The 25813-nt window shown below is 39.5% G+C and overlaps 1 protein-coding gene across 2 annotated transcripts; it reads left to right on the forward strand.

Moving 5' to 3' along the window:
* The first annotated feature begins 410 nt into the window (after positions 1-410).
* Positions 411-24385, forward strand: LOC136854629 (uncharacterized protein C05D11.13-like). 2 transcript variants are annotated; one of them, XM_067131175.1, is made up of 3 exons: positions 411-546; positions 3225-3528; positions 19063-22274. In XM_067131175.1, exons 2-3 carry the CDS (start codon positions 3236-3238, stop codon positions 19532-19534), a joined length of 765 nt encoding a protein of 254 aa, XP_066987276.1. In that variant the 5' UTR covers positions 411-546; positions 3225-3235; the 3' UTR covers positions 19535-22274. The 2 variants fall into 2 exon arrangements, with proteins under 2 accessions (XP_066987276.1, XP_066987277.1); XM_067131176.1 differs by having other exon boundaries at positions 535-691; positions 19063-24385.
* Positions 24386-25813: the final 1428 nt, after the last annotated feature.

The following is a 25813-nucleotide window of genomic DNA, read 5'->3' on the forward strand; positions in this document are numbered from 1 at the left end:
AAGTCTAGATGGTGAAGCTCAACAAAGATCAAGAAGCCATGAGAGAATATTTGAAAAACAGGCAGATGATGCCGAGAAAGCCACGTATTTAGGGAGTGTCACTGGCATTTTGGTAGCCCACAGAATTAAAGAAATGTGAGTAATAGGACATATATGAAACTACCTGCCATAAAAGTGAGATGAGTCAGTAACAACATCAGTAGAAAAAGACAGCCAGTCCTAAGTAGAAAATTTGTGTGATGGGGATAATTTAGTTTATATACATCCTACTGTTTACAGTTCTGTCTAAAGAGGAAACAGAAAATAGTTAAGAATTTATAGAAATAAAATACTATGGAATCACCGACAAAATATGTTTGAGCAAAAGGAAAGGAAAAATAGGAAAACCGAGAGAGCCGTTACAAATGGCACTCGACTAATACTACTACTACCACTACGACAAAAAATGCGTTGATTCAACGCTAAGGGAATCATTCTTCTACCATTGCCTTAGTATTTAGAGTATTATTCCGTGAGTTGTGCCAATAGAACTTCGTGTCTGGAATGGTGAGTCGTGAAACCGTTTCTCATGAACACCGTGTTTAGTACTAGCCCTACTGGCATGACTCCGTATGGGGATAGTTATGTCAGTGCACCTCCTTTAGGGATTCCGTACCTGCGTTCATATTCTCTGTCTTCCATCTTACTGTTTGTGAGTGCAATTGCGAGGTCAGCACGAATTATTTGACATTGGTTTTTCCTAAACTTTCAGTGTTACTGATGAAGTAGGTTGTGGTGTTTATTGTCGTTCAACTGTTGTTAACTTACAACTCCACCCAACAAAGTCGGGGACCCTGTGGGAACTCGGGGACCCTGTGGGAACTCGGGGTTTTGGGTGGGGATACACTGGGAGAAAAACCTTTAAAATTTTATAAGTTACCAATATAAAATACCACATAAGCGGGGTTAGGCCTGTTTACTGGTTACAGTTTTGCCGTATTAGCTATGGAGGGGGGGGGCGGTCACTATTGTCTTACCTTATAAGTCCTAATTAGATGACGAGCTCTTTTCAAAAATGTAGGCTACAGTTTCATATGTATTGGCAACTTACCGAAAAACCAGACTGTCATATTGGTCGTAGGCTGTGGAGCAGTTCTGCTCACTCGCAAGTCATTAGGGAGCTATATGTTTAAGAAGGGAATGGCTAAGGAAATCTATTGTCAAAGGAACCATAAGCCTACTAACCATATGTACCCTAATCTGGAGTGGGTTATTCTACACAACAAGGTTGTTCGGTTTTTGATTATTATTATTATTATTATTATTATTATTATTATTATTAAAGTAGTTTAACAAGACCACTGAACTGACTTTCAGCTCTCATTGGGCTCGCCTGAAGGTTTAGCACTAGGACCCAGTAGACATTCAGTACAATGATGAATGAATTAAAATGAAATTAAAAACGTGCACATAGGCACAAGCTGTCATACTGGAACACATACATACAATAAATAAATTTACTCGTGTTTCCTTACATACACACTAAAAAGATATATTAAAATTTAGAATATAAGTTATGTAATATTTTAAAAATTTGCTATTTTTTATCTTAAATTAGCATCGTATATTTGTAAGATTTATAATGCTTTGAGAGCTTCATTAACTTGGTATCAACTGAAAAAAATGATTATATGAAAATAGATTAGTCCTGTAAGTTGTAAAGGTGTTCATATTCAATTTTTGTGGGTTGCAACATTTTTTCATGTACAAAACCAGGGTTTGTACCATAGGTTTATTTAAAAGTGAAATATTGTAATGCAAAGATAGTTTTGAAGTTGAAAGTTTATAAATCAGTTCTTAGTAGTTAGCCTATTTATTTTGGTAGTAAATGATGAATGTGGCCTTATGGCTATTGTCTTGGCTTAATACACCTCAGTGATGATTTCTAATCTATTGCTGTAACAAGAAGCTTCACCAGAAATAGCAAAGAAAAAAAAAAAAAGTTTGTAAGCCAAGTAGACTATAATTTCACTCAAGTGGCTTATTTAGCTTGTATCTGTCCAGTCTCGTGACATTTACATACTATTAGAGAAAGAGAGAATATTTAATTTTAGCACCTATACATGAAGAACTAGGATGAATTTCAGTGTTAAGTTTGTCAGTAACCTGTCACTTTTTTTTCGGGGCTGTCTTTGAGTCAAGTTTATGGCTGTAGATGTAAGACACTAGTTACAACTGAGTTAGTGAAAAATATTCATTACACAATTTTCCCTATCAATGAAAAATTAAGTTATCACCACCAGCAAGGAAAAATAAGGTGAAATGCTAAGAAAGCTACTAGCAGTTGAACAGAAAAAACACAAATTGATCAAATTCTGGGGAGCAACACCAAAAGTTTTTATCTTAAATGGGAGAGACAAGTGGAGTGGCTGTTTTCGGCCACAACACTTGAGGTGCTTTGAAGCTTGAATGTACAGACAGCTAAGCTAGGCTCTTTTGGAGCATGTCGAGAAGTGGATCTTGTAGGCATGTAGGCTAACATAAACTGATGGGTTATGACAAAAAAAAAAAAGATGAACTATACCTCTGTCTTATTCATGGAATGGTAAAAATAGTAAGAAAGCCTAAATATAGAGTAAACCCCTGTATTCGCGGGGGATGCATATTGCAACCCCCCCCCTGCGAATAGGTAAAATCTGCGAATGCTTTAAATCCCTCTAAAAACACTTAGAACTGCCTATTTTGATAGTTTAAACACAAGAAAAACCTCCTAAAATTGCTTATACTTGAGTATTTTAATAGTTTTATCACAAAAAGTGCATTTAGTCATGAAAATGATATGAAAACAGTAATTAATGAATATTCCTCATTGAAAAATACTGCGAGCGGACGAGTTTTCTGTGAATAATGGGTAGATATGTTCCACAGAGAAATCCGCGAATCATGAGAATGTGAATACGGGGTTTACTGTACAGTATAATCCTTGGTTGCAAAATGTGGAAAACATCGTTTAATTTTGAGCCAAGATAAGAAACTTAGGGAATGGGACATACTCTTGGTGATGCCTAAGGTCTTTTGATTTTCCTGATGAAATTATACTGGCTGAGCAAAATATATACAGAGTAAAGTTTCCACAATTTAAATAGAATGGTGAAGGAAAACACATGTAGCCTACAATATTTTTATATTCAGGAATACTGTAATCCCTATTGTTCTTATCTATTATTTATATTTCCTTTCTATAGTTTATTGAAGAATGGATATGGAATCAAGTTGCATAAAGGAAGAAGCTATTGAATCAAACTTAGTAACAGTTTACATAAATGAGGAACCTGAGTGTGAGGAATCAGCCAGAATAAAAGAAGACACACTTGAGCCTGAGGAGTTTGACAGCATAGAAGAGGACCCATTTGACCCTAAGCGGGATTCATCATGTACAGAAGGAAAAGAGGAAAAAGGTGACTTTAGGTCAAAATTTTCAGGCACAGGAGTTGTGTTAAAAATGGAGGATGAACAAGATTATGCTGCATTCATTAAAGATTTTGGCTTGTAAGTATGGATACTGTTTTATTTTTTATAGCTTGTGTAAGTTGTATAAAAAAAATGTTGGAAATTTAAAAGATGATGGGCCTGTGCATTATTTTAAAACTTAATTATACTGCGTTACATTTTGTACTTATTTACAACAAGCAGTTAAAGAACAGTAGTAGCATGCTGTATTGTAAGTATATTTTAGTGTATTATACGGAAGTATTTTTTTTATTGATTTATGGTCACTGTATGTGGAAAATTCACAAAATCAGTACAGTACACCCCTGGTGTTTGCAGGGGATAGGTACCATAGTCCCCGGCAAATAGCTAAAACCAGCGAATACTTGACACCTTCCCCATAAAATGCTTATACTCGTAACTGCCTATTTAATGGTTCCAACAGCAAATGTATGCCTTAAAGTATCATCCTACACCAAATATACCTTAAACTGTTATCCTGAAACATTTTGATATTTCAAATTCATCTTAAAACATTTTACCCTTGAAAATAAATGGGTTACATTTAAGTGTGAAAACTAAAACTCAAGTCCCCCCTACATTCAGTCAGAGCCATTTTCTCATAGAGTATTGAGACTGTCCCATTTTCATTTTACAGAACAAGGGGAAACACTATAACACTGAGTTCACAAGTTCATTGTGAATTTAAGTACATTAAAAAAAAACATTTTATGATATTTTGTGTTTATGTTAATATTAATATCCAAAAATTATTAAATCATGTTTTTATCATAAGAAAATTTATTTAGCCATGAAAATAACATCAAAATACACTACATCCAATCAGAGCCATTTTCTCTCTTAGAGTACAGTGACCCCTCGCTACTTCGCGATTCGATTATCGCGAATTCACGACTTTGCGGAGTTCTTAATATATATTAATGGAAAATATATCGTGGATTTTCTGGAAAATTCTAGAAAAATCGTGATATATGAACACCCAAAATTTCTCAATAAATCCATTAAAATATTAATAATAAATAGTATTTCCTAGTCTAAGAACAACAAAACAAGCGTAAAATAGCAAAAAGACACATATTTGCACTTGTAACTCCTATGACAAAAAAAAAAAAAGAACCATCTGGGAATTGATGTTTATACAGTACCGCATGTTCCATTGTTGGGAAAACACAAAGCGTACCATCTCGGTGACTAAGTGCGTTGTAACATGGGCTGTGATTGGTGCATGGGAGGGAGACAACAAATCAGAGCTTCCCGATTTCTAATCGGACCTGTGATTGGTGCTTAGACTGATGGTCAGAACCCACAGCATCTCCCCTTGTCTCTCTCTCGCGGCCACTTCGCTTCAAGCTTTCTCTCCGAACGTTTACTTTACGCTGTGCTGTGTGATTTTTTTTGTGGTTTTTGTTGAACTTTGCTTCAATTTTCGCCCCCCTGCAATGGCTCCCAGGCGTGCTGCTTCTTCCAAGGATGGTACTGAGCCTAAACGCCATCGAAGAATGATGACAATCGCTGAAAAGGTGAAACTTCTTGACATGTTGAAGGAAGGGAGAAAGTTTGCGGCTGTAGCCCGCCATTTTGGTGTGAACGAATCCACCATTCGCTACATCTACAAGGACAAGGCGAAGATTAGGAAGACAGCTGCCATCACCTTTAACAAGTCGGTGAAGAGAGTGGTTATGGCTCGTAATAAAACTATCGTCCGTATGGAAGCTGCTTTGGCTGTATGGATAGCCGACTGCTGAAAGAACATAGCCTTGGGTACGAACATTATCCAAACAAAGGCAGGAGCCTGTACAAGACCTTCGCCACTAAGGAACCAGAGGATGACAGCAGCGACCGCAAAGAAGCAGAAGATGAAGAAGACGTAGAAGATCCGCAACCAGGGACATCCAGTCATTCACCATGTAAGAAACTGCAATTTTCTGCTAGCAAAGGGTGGTTTGCAAAGTTTCAGAAACGCTACGGCCTAAAAAGCGCTTCTTTGCATGGCGAGGCTGCTTCGGCTAACACGGTCGCTGCTGAAACATACATCAATGAAACCTTCAAGAAGATTATCTCTGAAGGTGGATATCAGCCCGAACAAGTTTTTAATATGGACGAGACGGGCTTGTTTTGGAAAAGAATACCCTTGCGAACTTTCCTGTTCAAAGAGGAAGCAAAAGCCTCTGGCTTTAAAGCATACAAGGATCGTGTGACCCTCATGATATGTGGGAATGCTGCGGGATTTTTATTAAAGCCAGGACTTATTTACAAGTCTAAAAACCCAAGGGCTTTAAAAAACAAAAACAAGAATCTGCTACCCATACATTGGATGCATCCAAAGGCCTGGATAACGAAGATGCTGACCTCTGACTGGTTCCACCAGTGTTTTATCCCACAAGTGAAGGTGTATCTAACAGAAAAGGGCATGCCATTCAAAGTCCTTCTCATTATGGATAATGCTGGTGGCCATGCTACTGATCTGTCATATTTGGGGGTTCAGGTTGAGTTCCTACCGCCCAACACGACATCACTTATTCAGCCAATGGACCAGGGGGTTATCAGGGCGTTTAAGGCCCTATACACGAGGAATGCCCTGGCGAATCTGGTTGCTTCCGTGGATGCCGCCCAAGAAGACGACGATTTCAACTTGAAGGCATACTGGCGGCAGTACACAATTGCTACCTGCCTCCAAAATATCCACAAAGCATTGGAAGAAATGAAGCCTGCCACCATTAACACCAACTGGAAGAAGTTGTGGCCGAGGTTGTTTATGAAGACAAAGGATTTTCACCTACCGAAATCCAGCACTCGGCAGTACAGAAAGCTGTGCAGTTGTATGCGATCCTTGGAGGTGAGGGCTTTGCAGACATGACCACGGGCGATGTCGACGAACTTCTAGACTGCCACTCCCAGTCGCTAACTGACAAAGACCTCGAAGAGTTGACGAAGTTGGCGAGCGAAGAAGCAGCAGCAGCAGCGCAGCAAGAAACAGAAGTTGTCTCCCAAACTGGCTTGACTTTGGAACGGCTCGCTGGCTCTGCAACCTGGCTAATGAACTGCAAGAGCGGTCGCAGGAATGGGACGATGATATGGTTCGATCGGTTCAATTCTGCAACATGGTCGATGACGTCATGACCCCCTACAAGATGCTGTTCGACCTGAAAAAGAAGCAGTGGCAGCAACTGCCAATCACAATGTTTTTGCAACCTCGCAAATTGTAAAACGATCAAAGCAACACAGAGAAAATATTATCACAAAATGATGCATGAATTCGTAACGCGTGGACGTAAAAAAATTTTTTCAAAAATTCACCATAAATCGAAATATTGTGCTAGAGACTTCCCGTTTGTTGAAAAATGAAGCTAATTGATTGAATATTACTAGACTGTAAGTGTTTTAGCTTACAATTGCAGTTTTCGACCATTTCGGTCGAGTTAAAGTTGACCGAAAGTCGAATTTTTTCTATTTATCGTGATTTATATGAAAATATTTCAAAACTGATAAAAGCTACAACCATGAGTTATTTTCTGTTGTATTTTACATGAAATTGCGCACATTTTCATATATAAAAGTTTATGTAACGACTAATATAAAACGGTGCAAACATTACGACAACGTGACGAAAGAATTTCTGAGATGTTCGGTCGAGTTACTGCGCCGGACGTAAGGAAAATGTTTTTTCAAAAAATTCACCATAAATCGAAATATTGTGCTAGAGACTTCTAATTTATTGCAAAATGAAGGTAAATGATTGAATATTACTAGAATGTAAGAGTTTTAGCTTACAATTGTGTTTTTACCATTTCAGTCGAGTTAAAGTTGACCGAAGGTTGAAATTTTGGCAGTTATCGTGATTTATGTGAAAATATTTCAAAACTGATAAAAGCTACAACCATGAGCTATTTTCTGTTGTATTCTACATGAAATTGCGCACATTTTCATATATAAAATTTTATGTAACGACTAATGTAAAATGATGCAAACATTACGACAACGTGACGAAAGAATTTCTGAGATGTTCGGTCGAGTTACTGCGCGGACGTAAGGAAAATGTTTTTTTCAGAAATTCACCATAAATCGAAATATTGTGCTAGAGACTTCCGGTTTGTTGCAAAATGAAGGTACATGATTGAATATTACTAGAATGTAAGAGTTCTAGCTTATAATTGCATTTTTTACCATTTTGGTCGAGTTAAAGTTTACTGAAGGTTGAAATTTTGGCAGTTATCGTGATTTATATGAAAATATTTCAAAACTGATATAAGCTACAACCATGAGTTATTTTCTGTTGTATTGTACATGAAATTGCGCACATTTCCATATATAAAACTTTATGTAACGACTAATATAAAACGGTGCAAACATTACGACAACGTGATTTAAAGAATTTCTGGCGCGGATGTAAGGAAAAAGTTTTTTTAAAAAATTCACCATAAATCGAAATATTGTGCTAGAGACTTCCAATTTGTTGCAAAATGAAGGTAAATGATTGAATATTACTAGAATGTAAGAGTTTTAGCTTACAATTGCGTTTTTTACCATTTCGGTCGAAAGTCAAAGTTGACCTAAGGTTGAAATTTTGGCAGTTATCGTGGTTTATATGAAAATATTTCCAAACTGATAAAAGCTACAACCATAGGTTGTATTTTGCTGTATTTTACATGAACTTGCGCACATTTTCATATATAAAACTTTATGTAACGGCTAATATAAAACAGTGCAAAAATTACGACAAAATGACGAAAGAATTTCTGAAATTTTTCGGCCGAGTTACCACGCTGGCGTAAGGAAAAGTTTTTTCAAAAATTCACCATAAATCGAAATATTGTGCTAGAGACTTCAGTTTGTTGCAAAATGAAGGTACATGATTGAATATTACTAGAATGTAAGAGTTTTAGCTTACAATTGCGTTTTTTTCGACCATTTCGGTCAAGTCAAAGTTGACCGAAGGTTGAAATTTTTGTAGTCGACGTACGGTACATCCACTTGGCACCCAACAGACAATTTTAGTCGACGTATGATACATCCAGTCGGCGTTTAAGGGTTAATAGAGTAAAGGGTGGGTTGTTAAGAGTACAGGGAGGGTTTTAAAAAGTCCAAATACACGTTAAATAATTAGGTAAATGCTGTCTGTTCTTCGTGGAATTTCAATTATCGTGGAATTTCAATTATTGTAGCCGGTCTTGGAACCTATCTCCCATGATAAACAAGGGGTCACTGTATATATCAAGGCTGTGTATCGAGACTGTCCCATTTTCTTTTTACATAACTGGGGAAACACTAGAGTACTGTACACAACTTTGGTAAATACAGTATTTACTTAAATACATAAAGATACATTTTATGATATTATGCTGTGTTTACATTAATATTAAAATCTGAAAATTAGTAAATCATGTTTTTAGCATAAAAAAATTATTTAATCATGAAAACATCAAAATACACTACATTAAATTAGAGCCATTTTCTCAGAGTATTGAGGCTGCCCCGTTTTCTTTTTACAGAACCGGGAAAATACTAGAATTCACAAGTACAGTATACAGTAAACCCCCAGATTTCGCGGGGGATGCGTCCACACCCCCTCAAGCAGTAGCTAAAACCTGCAAATACTTAGAACCCCTCAAAAAATGCTTAGAACTACTTATTTTGATAGTTCAAACAGACACAAAACAAACTGAAAATGCTTATATAGGTATTATCCTACTTACGATGGGGTTAGGTTCCAAAAAAAAACATAGTTTGTTGGAAAAAACGTAAGAAATACCAAAATGTATCTCGAACATAGCCTAGGGTATTCAGTACCATGTATACATATATGGTAGCCTAGCCTAGACTATAAAGTATACTCTATACATACACAGTATAGTAATTATTAGTATCAGCTAATTCTGGAGGTTCATGCAAAGTGACTTATGATAATTCAGTGCAAAGTGAAATTGAATAACAAGAATTAGCTTAGCCTACTATGGTATATTGTGTACATATACGGTAGCGCAGCCAACATTATACTGTACTCTATATTCACATATCGTATCATACAAACGTCAACATAACGAATATGCATCTTTTAAAATGTTATGCCTTAATTCACTGTATCCAATAATATTGTATATTATATGCTTATAGTGCTTTTGTATTATAAATTGCAGTCATAGCAATCAGTGTTTTGGTTTGGAAATCGTTTATTTTGCCTTATTTAATTCAGTTTAGAACGCTTTTCTTGCTTCTAGTTAGTGTAAATGAATCTCTAGATACTTTATTTATATGGGAAAAGGTTATTTTTCGTTTTATGAAGTGTTTTCAAGTCGAAATATAACTAAAATACGTCTCGTTGTGAAATTAATTTATCTATTTTCGTTAATAGTTGACAATGGCCGTTTAGGGGCGTTTGTTTTGTGTAAAAAAATTAAAGATTCCGTTCGCTATTTTCACTTGATTTCATCATAATATGAGCTTTATGTATTTATCGTTTATCAGCATAAAAATAACAGTAATGTGTTCTTTCATGCCCAGTAGTTTTGATTAAAATAATTTCTCTCCAATTTGAATCATGATAGAGTTTCATCCATGTTGCCGATGCACGATAATTTACAGTATAGTCATTAGCAGCTTGAACATTGTTTTCACAGCTTCAGCTACAACTTTCAGCTTAAGTTTTTTATCAGTATATTTCCTTGACGCTCTTTTATCCATACTGACTAAGGGTATAATGTAAAATTATATCAGTCCTATTCTACAGTACTTAACGTCATTTGTGTCATTTGTGCTATAAGCTACGGTAATTGTTTATTACCGTACGATGGTTGAAATACCAGGTAAATGGCTGTTGTTATCCGATTCGGTTATAAGCAAAACAACAGTTTCTCGGTTGGTTGTTTATGGCTGTACGCATTTACGCGAGAGTATAATGTTACTAACAATACTTTTATTATTCTCTTTTACTTTTTTAACTAGAAGATGGGATAAAGAGATGGAGGAAAAGTTGTCTGTTATAATTTGGTCTTTCACTGCCTGATTATGCTGCTGCCTGCGCCCACACGAAATTAAAAAATATTTTATATTATTGTCTGTTGGTATTAATTGCTTACCCCATTGCAAAATTGAATTATCGTAAGGTGAATTATCGTAACTCGAGCATTACCCGAGTATTTTAATAGTTTTATCACGAAAAGTACAGTTAGTCATGAAAATGAGATGAAAATACAGTAATTAGTGAATATTTCTCAGTGAAAAATACTGTGAATGGGCGAATTTTCGGCGAATAATAGGTAGATACATTCCACAGAGAAATCCGTGAATATGAGTCTGTGAATCGTGAGACTACAATACAGGGGTTTACTGCAGTACAGCTATTTGCTTAAATAAATAAAATTAATTTTATGATATTGTGCTGTATTCACTTTAATATTAATATCTGAAAATGAGTAAATCATGTTTTTATCATAAATATATTTAGTCTTGATCTGAAAAACATCAAAATACACTAATTAATGAATATTTCTTGATGAAAAAGTCCGCGAATTGCAGAATTTTTCATGAATAATTTGGGGATATGCTCTACAGAAACACCCGCAGATCAGTGAAGCCGTGAATTGTGAGACCGCGAATAGCAGGGGTTGATTGTATGCCATTCAAAACTCATCATAGGCTAGTTAAACTTGCACAATTGTAAAGAGCATGTGTGTTTTTGTGTGTGTGTGTGTGTGTGTGTGTGTGTGTATGCATAGACTACACTTTTTCCCTCTATGTATATTCCTGATAATGCAACTTTAAGCTTATTAAAGGTATTTCAGGAATATTATTACAGTATATGCCATGGTATACAAAAATTTTATTTCTGATGAATCTTACCTAATGTTCAAGAAAGCTATATCTTTGTGCTGGCAGGTGCAGTTAGTATTCAGAATATAAAAGAAGATCACTTGGCTGACCCAGACGACTGTCAAATTCACCTGTTCTCCATGTGTCTCGAATGTGTTTGTTCTCAGAATTATTCTTGCTACTATTTGGTATGGGTCTTACACACATTCGCTAGTTTGACTGTTGACTTTTTTTCTTGGTGCTGCAAATTTTTTCTATTTGTTCAGGATACCTTCAACTGGCAGTAGAAACAAAAATATTGGTTTGCAGGCATGAGTTCTTTATCAGTAGGATGCCTTCTGTGGACTAAGATAGGCACACAATTTGTGTCAGTTGTAGAGGTGAGGAGTGTGGTGTCAACAGTGGGTATGAAGAGTGTAGGGAGTGGTTAGTTGAATTTATGAATAAATCCTGAAATATAGGAAGAGGAAAGAGCTGGATCAATTGAGGGGGTTGTTAGTTAGAACAGGGCATAGGCCTGTTACTCCCCTTTCTGCTTAATAATTGAGTACTACTTTTTCCAGTCAGCCTCCTCTGTCCCAGATTCTCACCTCACCTCTGCACAAACCTGAGCCCACTACTTCAGCTCTGCCCTCTGCTCCCCGTTTGATTCAGGAAAAGTGTATTCTTAAATGAGAACAAGGTAGTTTTATTCTAGAATCTGTTAAGGGTTTGATTGAATTTCTTTGGAGTAACCAATCTGTGTTCCCGACAGCATGCTCTATTTTTTGCGTCCCCATTTAGAGGAAAGGTGTCAGTGGCCTCTCATGTCAGTAGCCTAGGCTTAGGATTGCCTTGCAACAGTTGGAAAAGTTTACTGCCAGGGAGCTGAGTCAGTTTTTAGGACAAGATTGTTCTGTGCCCTCTGGCATCTTCCTCTCATCCATCTCAATCGGTTAAGCACTTGGCTCGATTGCCAAAGGATTGTTTCGAAAAGCGTAAATCGTTGCACCATTACACCAGTTATCAACGTTGCCTTTGTCAGACTGTAGTGGCAGTAAGGCTAGTGTAGCTTTAGCTTTTAATTTAAGAGTCTAACAATAATTGTAATCTGTTCCGACACGATATACAAACTGTCCGTCCTTTACATTAGGAATTACTTTCAGCAAAACTGGAAACAGCTGTTGAACTTTCAAACAAGGTGGTTAGGCAGTTAACTACTGTCCGGGAGGCGGGAGTATTGCCTGCCTGGATGTAAACATTCCAATTTGCTTTCGGCCGTCGTGCTCTGCAGACGTGTTTCTTGCTCTCTGCCCTGACTGCTGTTGAGCTGTTTTCCAGGTGGGATATCTTTTCTTCTTTTTTGCATAATGAATGTGGATAAACCTCACCCTGGGGTGGGGATAAGAAGTGCCAAATCTTTTGTTCTCATGTTGATATGGACCCGCATGCCCCTTGCTCCTCTTGCAAGGGATGTGTGTGTTCTCATAATTCACCTTGTTTGGAGTGTTGTTCCTAGTCTGCCAAGCAATGGGTGAAGTTTGACGGGATGAGACAGTACCGAAGGAAGCCCGCCAAGGCATCATCTGAGGGTTATACACCCCCGATGACTCCCTTGGTGGCTGACCTGTCGGGATCTTTTCTCCCTCCTTCTCCTTAGGGTGAGGACTCCCCATTGTCTTCTTTACTTGCTTCGCTGGGTGTGGAAAGCTGTGGGGGAGCGGACAATCAGGAAATTCTCTCGGGGCGGTCTCTCCTCAATCCGGAGCGAGCAGAGGCTCCCTCCTTTGACCTGACTTTGCCTGCAAGTTTGGCTATGGAGACCTCCTTGCCTGCCCTCTCAACCTCCTTGGATTCCCCTAGGAGGTGCGAGTCAGACAGGAGGGACTCTGGTGAGTCGTCTCCCCGGAGTTCAACTACTAAGGCTTACATTCCCAGCTTGGTTCCTAGATAGACCAGATCGTATGCCCGCATAGTGCAGGAAGGATCCCAGGGGTCTGCCGAGGTTCTCCCTCCAGCGGGGAGAGTAGATCAGGAGGACCACACCCTGAAAGGACTTTAGGGTTTACCCCAGGATGCGGACACCCCTGAGATAGAGGACCTTTGCAAAGGTTATTGTGCTGATTAATCAGTGCAACGATTGCAGGGAGGGAGCCGCGTCCTTGTCTGGATCGTCCTTCGTACATGTCCTTGTCTGTGGATCGTCCTTCGCGCCTCAAATCCTTCTGGGGTCTGAGAAAGGAACCCAAGGTTTCGGTGGGGCTGCCGTGGTCCACGCTTGGGGAGGGGGTTTTCGACCAAGTGAGTGGTCTTGTCTGGGCAAGACAATTCGCTTTTCTCGAACCACTTTGACAAGTTGCTTACCCCTCCTCTGCCTCAACAGAAGCGATTCTACACACCCTCGGAAGGGGCATTGCTGCCTAAGCAGGTTGACCCGGACCTGGTCCATCTAGGCCCAGGTCTCTCGTTGCAGCAACTTAATGTGGAGGGTATTTCCCTTTCACAGCAAGAGGCAGCAACCTTGGAAGCCACCACCATGGCAGCTTTCCAGGCAGTCTCCTGGTTGGATCTGTCGTCATTCACAGTATCCAAAGTGGCTGTCTCCTCAGGGGCTATCGTACCTGGGGAGGACTCCGCTTTTGGGATACTGTGCCAGTCTGGAGGTAGAGCCATCTCCTACCTTGCCCACCAGATGGCAAACCTGTTGGCCAACGTGGTTCTTAAGCGAAGAGACGCTGTCTTTCTCGTTTTGCCAGGTCTGTGGGACCCGAGTCGGCAGTGACCTTGAGGAACGGACCATTGCTGGGTTCTGCCTCTCTTCCCTAGAGAGTTGGTAGATGCTGCGGTGGACAAGCATCGGGCTGATGGCAGCGACCTCCTTGTCCACAAGGCAGTGGCTAAGACCTCCGGGTCTTCGCTCTCCACTGCAGCACGGCCTTCAGGCCAGGCTAACACTTACTTTGACCCCTAAGAAGTCCCAGTCTTTGAAGGGATCCCACAGGAACACCCAGCCGCCTTCTTCCTCCAGAAAGGGTGGGCCTTTGCGCCCCTTTCAGCCTACTTTCCAGTCTGGTAAAGGGGGCAAGGGGAAGAAGAAGGGGAAACGTTAGGGGCGGCGTTCTCCCTCAACTGCTGCTGAAGGTGGGGGTTGCCTATTGAGCCATTGGGCAAAATGGCAGCAATACGGAGCCGAGATCTAGATAGTGGATGTCTTTGGGGAGGGATACCTACTACCCTTCTAGTGTCTGCCACCCCCGTCCGTCTCCGCACCTACGTTCCTGGATCTCCGAAGGACATCGCACTAATCAAGAAGTTCAAGCCATGCTGAGCAAGGGTGCTGTAGAAGTCATGTCAGATTGGTCCCCAGGATTTTACCGCCGGATCTTTCTCGTAAAGAAAGCCATGGTGGGTTGGAGATCAGTCACAGACCTCTCTCCCCTGAACCGTTTTATTCGCCAGACTAGGTTCACGATGGAGATGGCGTGATCCGTGCACGCTTCCATCAGGGAGAACGACTTCATGCTTACAGTGGACGTGAAGGATGCGTATTTTCAAATGCCCATTCATCCGTCTTCTCGCACGTACCTCTGCTTTATCCTCGGGGAGACTGTCTTCCAGTTAAGGGCACTCTTGTTTCGGGCTCTCGACCACTCCCCAGGTGTCCACAAGAGTGTTCACTCTGGTGTCAGCTTGGGCCTATTCGCACGGGATACGTCCGCTGAGGTATCTCAACGACTGGCTGTTTACTTTGTACAGTACATGGGGAAACACTGGGAAGTTAGGTACTGTATACAGTACCTTAATATTAAATATGCGTTGAAAAAAGAATACATTTTATCAATAGTTTGTTGTGTTTACAATAATATTAATGTTTGAAAATTAGTAAAAAATTTTTTGTCATAAAAAATGTATTTAGTCATGAAAATTACTTGAAAATACAGTAATTAGTGAATATTTCTCCACGAAAATATCCGTGAATTACCGAATTTTTCACAAATAATTCAGTGAGAAGTTCCACAGAAAAATCCGGGAATAAGTTCCACAGAAAAATCCAGGAATAGGTGAGCATGTTTTCATCGGACACGTAACAGCTTCTGGTAGTTACACAACAGCCATGTCATTATCTGATATACTAAGATATTTTACCTTGCAGGTTTGGTAGATTTAGCAACTTTGAAGTTGGGTGACAGTAAGGTTTACCGTACTTGGCAGCAACATAGCTGCAACTGTTGCCTTGGGTTTCCAGGGACCCAAGAATACTGATCCAGACTAGCTAGCCAGGCTAAGCCAGACAGGGTACCCGTACAGGGCCAGGGTGAGTATCCAACTTCCAGACCTAGTAAGAGATGATTCCACCCTTTTCTTCCTTTCTGTCCTTTAGAAGTCTCACCTTCTAGGAAGGCTTTGTCATGATCATGGGTAACCCTTATTCACGTTGTCATGAGTGGGCTTGCTCTTGTGGCTAAGTACGCTCCCCACGACCCATGGTTTTGTTGTCAAGGGGTTCATGGCCAGTTACGGCCTTGGTCATCTGGCAGAGTTCTTGCTTCAATTAGTCTGGGAAAGGGTGCCAGGAACATTATTAGGGCTAGAATAGGAAGCGTCTGCTCTTTCTTCCAAGTTTTTTCAGAAGAAAGTGTGCAACAGTATCATTCTTAGGGGTTTTATGTCCAAGTGTGGAACAATCCTGTGGGGGTTTTTGATAGCCTCCTCCTCCTGCAGGTGGAGCATCTCAGGTTTTCAGCACCTGGAATAAACCTGAAGGTCCTGTACACAGGATTTGGATACTTGGGTACAGGGGCTGCTTTTTCTAGTAATCATCAAGCTTGGCTGCAAGCTGGATGGAAGCACATGGGCATTACCTCCAGATTTCTCCCCCCCCCTCGATGTGGGACCACCTTGACATGGTGAGGGGGCTCTTGAACCCTAGGAATTTGCTCCGGGGTTTGAGCCTAAGAGTCTCATACATGATGATATATTTATTTGGACTAATTTTGTGGAATATTCCACTTATTGTAAAATTTATTGGACCAGATAAATAGGAAAAGACGTCATAGCTGGGTTTGGGTTTATATCTGAAGCTAAACAGTGGGAACTGTGTTAGGACCACCAACTACCTGATAATGTACGGACCTGAGAGATAACGGATTGATATCTCAAAGGCGGAACTATGCAGAGCATAAAAGTATTGTTTTTGCAAAAAGACAAGTAGGACAACAACCTAGGAGCTATGCTCAAGTTCTTAAGCCACATCCGCTATCTACCACTAGGGGTGCAGTGGCAGCACCCTCTAATGTAGCAGGTGCATCAACCCCTGTGGGAGTGGCCCAGCCATCTGGGTCAGGTGCTCGGCCTGTTGAGGCTAGAGCACCAGCCTCCAAGCCTAGATGGCACTTAACCCAACCACCTTGGAATTGTCTCAGGCAGAGTCTGCCTGATTTAATGGAGACTTAGGAACAAAAGCACCAAAAGAGGAGACATTCTTCCCTCATCCTCTCCTCTCTCAAATCCAATTAAACATGCATCACTTAGTAATAGATACGAAGCACTAAGCTCGATGCAAGGACCCCAGCCTGAATTTAAACAACCTGACAAGAAAGGGAAACAAAATGACACCAGTAAATCAACAGATAATAAACCAAACCTGTCAAGACCAGTCCTTTCCAAATCATTTCTTGACAATGCTCATAAACAAAAGAGAGTACATGAGAAGGCTCCATCCAAAAGGCTTCCACCAAGCCCAAAAAATAGTTTTCACGTCAATACTACAGTGGAACTGTAGAGGTCTTAGGGCTCAAAGTGAAGAGCTGAAGGTATTGCTCCATGATCATAGCCCAGGTATTGTATATCTCCAGGAAACTAAGCTTGGAAGCACACAATATAATCCTGGGTTAAATTACGGAATATATAATTCTCCACCACCAATTGGAGATAGAGCTAAGGGAGGTGCAGCAGTTATTGCGCAAAAATCGTTGCAACACTCCTTGCTATCAATTAACACTCACCTCCAAGCTGTAGCAGTAACTTTCATTTTAACAAGCAGATGACAGTCTGCTCCATCTATCTTCCTCCTTATTTGGATTTCACTTATGATATTCATTTACTGATCAATCAGCTTCCTACTCCTTTCCTCCTCCTTGGAGATTTTAATGCTCACAACCCCATTTAGGGTGGGAACATGGCAGATGCAAAGGGTAGGATGTTGGAGGGTGTTGTGGATGGTCATGATATACTGTACTTGGTAGTGGAGCCATGACTTACCATAATGTCTGTTCCAATACCTACTCAGCTATCGATCTGAGCATTTATGCCTCTAGTATTTACATTGATTATGAATGGTCAGTGAAGGAATAATATCCAAATGGGAGTGACCACTTCCCAATTCATATAAAATCAGTTAAGAATCAGCCATCTGAGTGTGCTCTCATGAAGAAGAATGTAAAATCATTTCTGTCCATCTCAGAGGCATATAATTATTTTAGTGATACTACCATCAACAGTGCAGTTGCCTCTATTCCAACAATGAAAGGAAAGCCTCTAGACCAGCAGTTCCTTGGTGGAACAAAACCTGCAGTAGTATGAGAAATGCTATAAAAATGCTATGAAATGCTATAAAATGCTATAAAAATGCTATAAAAATGCTATAAAAAGTATAAGAGGAGTGGAACAGCACAAGCCAAAGTTATTTACCAATGTGCTGTGGCCAAACAAAATAAATATTTTAAAAAAGCAAAAAGAGTCATGGATGTTCTACATAGATGGGAATAACTCAAAAATGCCATCCAAAATGATTTGGAAGAAAATTAAAAAACTAAATGGCAAGTTTGTCCCTGAACTTCTGCCTACCCTAAGACAAATGGTGACTTAATCACCCAACCAGAGAGGTTGTGCCTAGACTTGAGAGGTGGAGATGGGGGATTTTATACCATTTTTAGGGAGATGTGTATTATGATTTTATTTCAGGGGACAATATAACATTTCCCTTTGATAATCAGCAGAACATATTTTAGTTCGGTAAAATTGCAAAATTAATGAAGATGAAAACACGATTGTGCCGAAGAAAGTTCGGCTCATTTTTTACTTATTACTTTAAAAGACAGAAACCTTTTTAAAGTTTGAACAGTACATGTAATCATTTGCTATGTAGCTTTATACCTTTGTTGCTACTGTATTTACAGTTATGGTACTATTCTATTAATATAGTAAAATGTTAAAAGGAAAAAAAGGTTTAGTGAAAGCAGTGTAACATTAAATTTCATTGTACTGTACTGTATTTATTATTGTAGTGAGAGGTTTTGTTGATCAGTGAATGATGTAAGAAAATTATAGTCTGTCTGTACTGGCTGCTAATTGTGAAAATGAAACAGAGAGAGAGAAGTGAGATGTATTGATGCTGTAGCTGATGGCACATCCATGCACACTTATTGCCAACTTGTACAACACTCAGCTAGTGGTGTACTTAGTAGCACATCACTTCTAGGCATCTGGCTCCCAAGATGTTAATTTCTCATCCCCAACCCCACATTTTCCTTTAATGTCATGCATGCAGATTTTTGTAAGTCACTTTCTTCAAAAGTAGATGGGAGTGTTTTGTATGTATGATTTATCTAGTAGCCAAGTTACTAGATTATGCAATTTCCTTCTATAGTATTATCAAACAACAATAATGATAATTCAGTAACACTGCTGAATTTTACATTTACAAGTACAAAGATAAGAGAAAAAATTTTATGTTGAACTAAATAAATACAGCCCAACAGTTTGCCTTCAATTTTTATTTGCTTTCAGAAAAATGGATAAAAGAAAAGTTCCAGAAGATAGATCTATTAGCCGTCCATCAAGAGCTGCTTATATGAGACAGTACAGAGCAAACCAAACATACGATCGATCAGCACAGAGACGAGCTCAAAATGCACTAAACATGAGAATTAGACGAGCTCAGGAGACACTTGAAGAAAGATTAAGAAGAAGAGAGAAGGAGAGAGAAAGGTATGCAAGACTGAAAAATGCTAATAATGAAAATGAAGAAGAAAAAGAACTTAGGAGAGAACAAGCAAGGTTGAGAGCTAGAATTAGATTGCAAAATGAAACTGATGAAGAAAGAGACTATAGGAGAGAGCAACAAAGACTAAGAGCTAGAATTAGATTGCAAAACGAAACTGAGGAACAACGAGAACTTAGGAAAGAGCAAGCAAGATTAAGAGCTAGAATTAGATGGCAAAATAAAAGAGAACATGAGGGAGAGAGCAACCAAGATTAATAGTTGCATAAATATACAACTTTCTGTTTATTGGAGGTAGGTGGGCAAGTTGTTGTTCTGCTGTAAGCCAGGAGTGTATACTTTAACAGGGACCAAGAGGGGTGGTTGAAGTGAGTGTATGGTACATGGTTCTGGTTTGTATTCCGAGGAAAAATACACAACTAAAAATCTAGTATTTGTTCTTTTGGAAATAGAAACCATTGCTTTTTATTTAGGAGTCCAAAGATGGGAGGATAGTCTCACAATCGACTTGCAAGTTGAATCGCCTATGTTCTATGTCATGACGAGGAGGAGGAGATCAATGACTCCTGTACCTCCTACACAGTCTAACTTAGGGATGTGAGATTGATATGACCTTGAGGCCGAGATGTATGTATTCTCATTCTAGGGAAAAACTTTGGAGAACTAAGCCTTGCCCTAAGAAGTGGCACAAGTCAGAGGGGAACTAGCTTGTGATCAGTCAGAATAATGGGTTCAAATGACAGCTGCAACCTCCCCACCCCTATCATTATAAGGGAGAGTGAAGGATCCTGTGAGGCAAAGCTCCAAGATAAGACATTTGATTAAGTAGTTAACTTGCATGGGGGACCAGTCCAGTGTGTACTAAGCCTGAAAAATAGATTACTAAGCTTAGTGCTTGTTCCGATCAACTTCTCATTGTTTTGTGCAGTTTTAAACACATTTCCTGGGTTGGGCATAAACTATTACTGTAATTTATTATCAGTATTCTTCTCTCAGTTTTGAGAACAAAGGAATCAAGACCATTATTTGTTCCAAGTATATGGTTGAAAAGGACAAGTTGAATCCATCAATCCACTCAAAAGTTTCTTTCTTTCCTTTGTTGATGGTCTGTTGATATAGTGCCAGAGTAGCTATACTGCACTGGACTTTTCCTTTTTTTTTTCTTTGAGCATGGAGCAGTATTCATATTCATGCTCAATGTCATAGCTTGTTTATTACCTCCAAATGAAAAGTTATTTTGCGTAGTATGCAATATGACTGATTTTGTATGAGATATTCTTCTACCTACCTTGGGGACCTATAGGGGACTAATGTGGTTCTGTCGTAATGGTGAATGCCTTAGGAGAAAATTCTAAATATACATACACCTCATTATCTGTGCTTAGGGGTCTTCAGCCTGTTGAGACCAGCCCCAGCACTAAGGGTAAAGTCTGACGTAATTCCTTTCCTTTGCTCAACCCAGTCAGTTAGTCAAAATCTGCAGGTGAGGAGACATGCCATCCAGTCTTACCTTCCTTCATGTTCTAGCAGTGACCAGAAGTTTATTCAAGGCTGTGCAGTAGTGACCTGAATGTCAGTCTTTACAGAATAAGGAGCAGCTAAAAATTAAAAAAGCTAACTAATTTAGTTATAGTTTGGCCTTAAGTAGTTAATCTAGAGTTGGCTCGAAGTAATTGCTCTCTGAAGGCCCCTACCCAATAGCAAGGTGCTAGGAGTTTTGTTGGGGGAGGTGGGTTGTTACCCTTCAAAAGTTTAGTACAGTATTTGGTATCATACAGATTAGTAACATAAAATATTAATATTGGTACTGTTTGGAAGGGTAAGTACCATATTTTGATCCAGAATTGCCACTTGAGAACCCAAAAAAGCCTTTTTTTTCTGGCTTTGAATGCTTCCTCAGTCAGAAAACTTGAAATAACCAACACTTCTTGCAACCAAAAATCCCATCTCTACATTCACTATTTTTTAAAACCAAATACTCATAAGTTTTTGGTGCAAATTTCAAAATTAAAAAAATATGAAGAGTAAAATTCCTTTAGAAACAGCCAAGAAAAAAGTTTTCAAAATGGTTTCAAAAAGTATAGGTAAATATCTAACAATTAAACAAATGCTGACATAGAAATATATTTACAGAAATCTTAAATATATTACTCCATTGATAGGCATCAAAACAATAAAAACTCATACAAAACTTGTTTATAAAACACACTGTTCAAGCATTACATCCACTTTAAATTGCATTTTTCGTAGATAAACATTTTTCATATATAGGAGTATCTTCGAACCCCCAGCTGGTCTGGTCATTGAGACTGTTAACAGGATACTTTAGTTTAGGTAAGCATGAAATTTGGGGAGGGGAAGGGATGGTCCTTTAGAAAAACTCCTGACTGATCCCTTACTTTTTCTTTGGTCGTGAAGAAATTTGTGATTGGTTAGTGATGGGGAATTTGCTACAGGACAGAGGCTTGTATTTCTAGGAAAAATGCAATTTACAAGAAAATTGCAGTCTGTTCGTAAGAAGTATACCAACCTTCATCTTCTACATCTTTTATTTATCATTAGGTGGGAAATATTATCCAACTGCATGCAATAACAGGATTGCAGTAAAAATTGCAAGCAAAGGCAGTAACCACCCAGAAGTCAGTTTTCCATTCACATATGTGAGCAAAGGAAAGACCTGTAACATCCCCTACTACTGGCATATAACAATGCAAAGGCAGATAGAGCCTCATGCCACAGACTTTAGTCATTGTATGAACTCTGCACTCTAGGAAGAATCAGAACTTTTTAATAGATCTAACCCTAATCCTTTTATTTAACTCCTCTGCACTGGACCAGACAATCATGAATCATGGCCATAGACTGTCTGCATGATAAGAGTGCAGTGGAAAAGACCCTGAACATATTCAGCAGGCCATGGCATCCATGATACCTCAGGCAAAATCCATACCTATCCAAATTAAACTTTGGTGACTACATAACACATGAGCATCCATCACAGGTCCTAAGGATGATGTCCAAGAACTTTTGACTTGTGGATGATATCCCTCAAATAAAGAGGAAAAGATGGTTTAGCATCTCTAGACACCTGTCCCCAGTACCTGATCAACTGAGAAGTTCCTTAGATGCAGCACTTCCTTTTTGACCTTGTGTGTCCTCTTCCAGTAACAGTGACTGACTCACTAGACTCAGTTGCATCTCATCTTGATCACAAATCTTGGGCCAGACACTGATGGGATCTTGAGTTTTTTCCACAAATTTAAAAAATAACAATGAGAACTCTTTCACCTTTCCAACTACTAGATGGTACAATAGACCGTATAGTTCATATATCCTCTTTTCTTGGATGTTGGACCCTAGCAAGAAGCTTGTCTTGGTGAAAGAAGAATTCAGTCCACAATTCTTGAAGAGGGCTCCAACATGAGACATCCTACCAATGACACCATTCATTAAAGATGGCCCACTTCCAATGATACACTTCTGCAGAAGACTTCCTGACTGTTCTGCACATCTCAAGAAAAACCTCTCTCAAGAAAGCTGGATAGTCTCAAGCTGTGAAGGGATAGGCTGTTCACTTAGTGGTGGAACCTCGACATGTGGGCTGGCAATGAAAACTGAGAACATGAGCACTAACTGATTGGGATAGTACTTGGCAGGGGGCCAGTGATGAGCCACAAAGGTCATTGTGAACTGATCTGAGCAAATGGCTGAAAGGTGTATTCCAGGTGGTCCCATAGATGCCAAAAAGGCATCCTCCAATGCAACTGGAACTGGTAAGCAGAACATCAAGAGGACCTTGTTTAACCAGGTGGCATTTGATCAGTCACTGGTGCTCAAAACAGTTCAAAGAGCATTTGTGGCACGAGGATGTAGGGACCAATCAGGTTGTTACCCTACCCTTGTAATTCCTCCTGCCCGGAGCATACCTGGCCAACAGTTTGAGAGATTGTTAGTCTGCTCTCACAAAGAGGGAAGATGACCATCCTGCACATGGTGATGTATGCCGTCACTACTAACACCACCACCACCACCTGAATTTTAAGGATAATGTACAGTTCCACACCCACTAATGAAGCTAGATCATCCAAGTGCACTTCACATCCTCCCATGGATGCAACTGAAAATTTATACATCTGTAGAGAGAGAGAAGTTCGACAGGTCTCTTGCTTTGAGGTTCCTTTCATACTTCTTCCATTCCAAATCATTACTCACTTCCTGACTTTGGTGCATAGGTTTTGTCTATTATAGATGACCACTGCTGCCTCAATCATAACTGAAACATAAGCATGTAGAGTCACGTCTGAGGGATAATGTCTCCATGGATGACAAGTGACCAAGAATTATACTGTGCCTACTTTTTGGGCTGAAGATCCAGATTATGACAAAAACAGAGAAGGCAATCTCAACCTTGGGCAACTGGGCCTTCAAAGATGCTAGGATCAGCAAGTCATGGAGATATTGCAAGAAGCAAATCCTTGCCTGTTGCACCCAAACTGACACCATGGTGAATACGCAAGTGAATACTAGGGCTGTTAGTGGTCCAAAGCACAGATCCTTGATAAGTGACAGTCAGTCCTCTTTGCACACGGAGGTACTGTGCTTCTTGTTGCTCTAATAGATAGTTATCTGAAAGTATGCTTATGTCAAGGCATGCATGAGCAACCTGGCACCCTGCAATGAGCCTGTGTGCAGCCCTCAGTGGTGTTTTACTTTATATTAAAGTAAAATATTACTTTGTAAAAAGTATAAAAATTATTATTTTAGTCAAGGGTTTGTGGCAATTAGCTCACTGAATGCTACTATAATACAATTAAGACAAAATCACCTTAAATGCCCTTTTTATCTTTGTGCAAGTTACAAATGTAAATATTTCTGCCATATTGCAGCCTGACTCCAGTCTATGCTAAGAATCTTGCACTTGTGATATTTTATGAATTTTGGAAACTTTGATACCTATGTTTTTATCAGGGGTGTGTATTGGAAATATTTGAGGAGTATTGTTTTCAACAATGTTTGTGTGTTTTCATGACAACTTCATAACTGTCAAAAGATATTGCCATAAAATTTGCAGTTTAGTTGTTGCATTGTTTATAATAAAAAATGTTTGGAGATACTGTATTAATAAAAAGCCTATAATAAAAAATGTTTATAGATAATAAAATCCTAATTTTTCAGTGGTTTTTCTTCAAGCATACAATTTTTAGATAATATATACGTATAGCTGCTGTTTGGACATAATACTGTACTCAATGCACACAATTTTTTTTTACTAAAAATATCACTCAGCCCAAAGTCATCAGGACAAATTATAATGCAACCCTCAGTTGCCCTCTCTGATGTTAGTTAACATAAACTATGGAGTCCCATCCTGAACCAAGTCTGCTAGACGTACCCATTCATTGGAGAGAGATTAGTAACCAGTCTCTCGAATAATCCTGATGGGTTCCGGCGCTTGGTCTTCAAGACCTAAATTTCATAATCAATCAATCCAACCTCCTGTTAACCTCTCCACTAGGAAAATGCAGCTATGGAAGTCCAGAGAATGGTCATCTACAACTTCAGGGCTTGTTTTTCCAGCATGGCCTCACCTTAGCTAACAGGGCAAAAGATAAGGGTGATTCTGGAAGGTAGGCCTGGAAATAAGTTGGCTTAAGTGTTAGGGGTAGCTGGCATTCTTTGAAAGGTGTCAGTACCCATCCTACAGGACTGAGAGTACCCAGGACTCTACCCCTGTCAGTGCCATGTTGCCCAGTGGCATGACAGGCATCTCTTGACTAATGGCAGTAGGAGAGAAGGACTGCCACCTTTATGCTGGGGTTTGCAGGTATGTCCTAATCCCAATGTCTCTAGCATAGCCATTCACGAAAGCTTGGCTACACAGTGACCTTTGAAGCTGCTGTAGGCATCTTGAAGGACATCACACAATGAATTAAGGAGTCCTGAGTGACAGTTCTCTTCTCTGCTCCTGCCTTTTTTCAAAAGAGTAAGAATGATATTGTTACCATTTTGTTCAGGACTTGGACAATGCTCTTGGTCACAACCTGATAGGAGGAGGCTGTGAACAGCAGTGCACTTCTTAAAAACCAGGTTGGCCATCAGGTTTGCAGACTGGTGGTTGAGGAATGTCAGTGTCCTTTCCCCTCAACACCTTCCATTGTATCATCCTCAAAGAAGAGGACAGATACAGTTAGTCTGCCACTTTGTTGGAATACAGGTACAATCACTAGGCAGACTGGAGGGGGCCATAGCTATCAGTTTCATGGGGACTGCTTTGGAAAATGAAAGGGCAATCCCTTCCACAGGAGCTCCAGTGACACTGTTCATAGCCAACAGATCGATGAGTTCATCTATAGAAGGCAATTCTCGGAGTCCTCTGGCACTTAGGTCTCCCTTTTCTTACACCCTACAGGCAAGTGGGGAACAAGACAACCAGAAAGATTGCAAAGTCTCTGGAGTTAACCCAAGACTGCAGCCAAAAGGCAGAACACATAATCTCCAAAAATGTCATTTTCGAAATTTTGGTACCTATGGAATCGT

This window comes from Macrobrachium rosenbergii, chromosome 29, assembly GCF_040412425.1.
Source record: "Macrobrachium rosenbergii isolate ZJJX-2024 chromosome 29, ASM4041242v1, whole genome shotgun sequence".
In the NCBI taxonomy this organism is placed as follows: Eukaryota; Metazoa; Arthropoda; class Malacostraca; order Decapoda; family Palaemonidae; genus Macrobrachium; species Macrobrachium rosenbergii.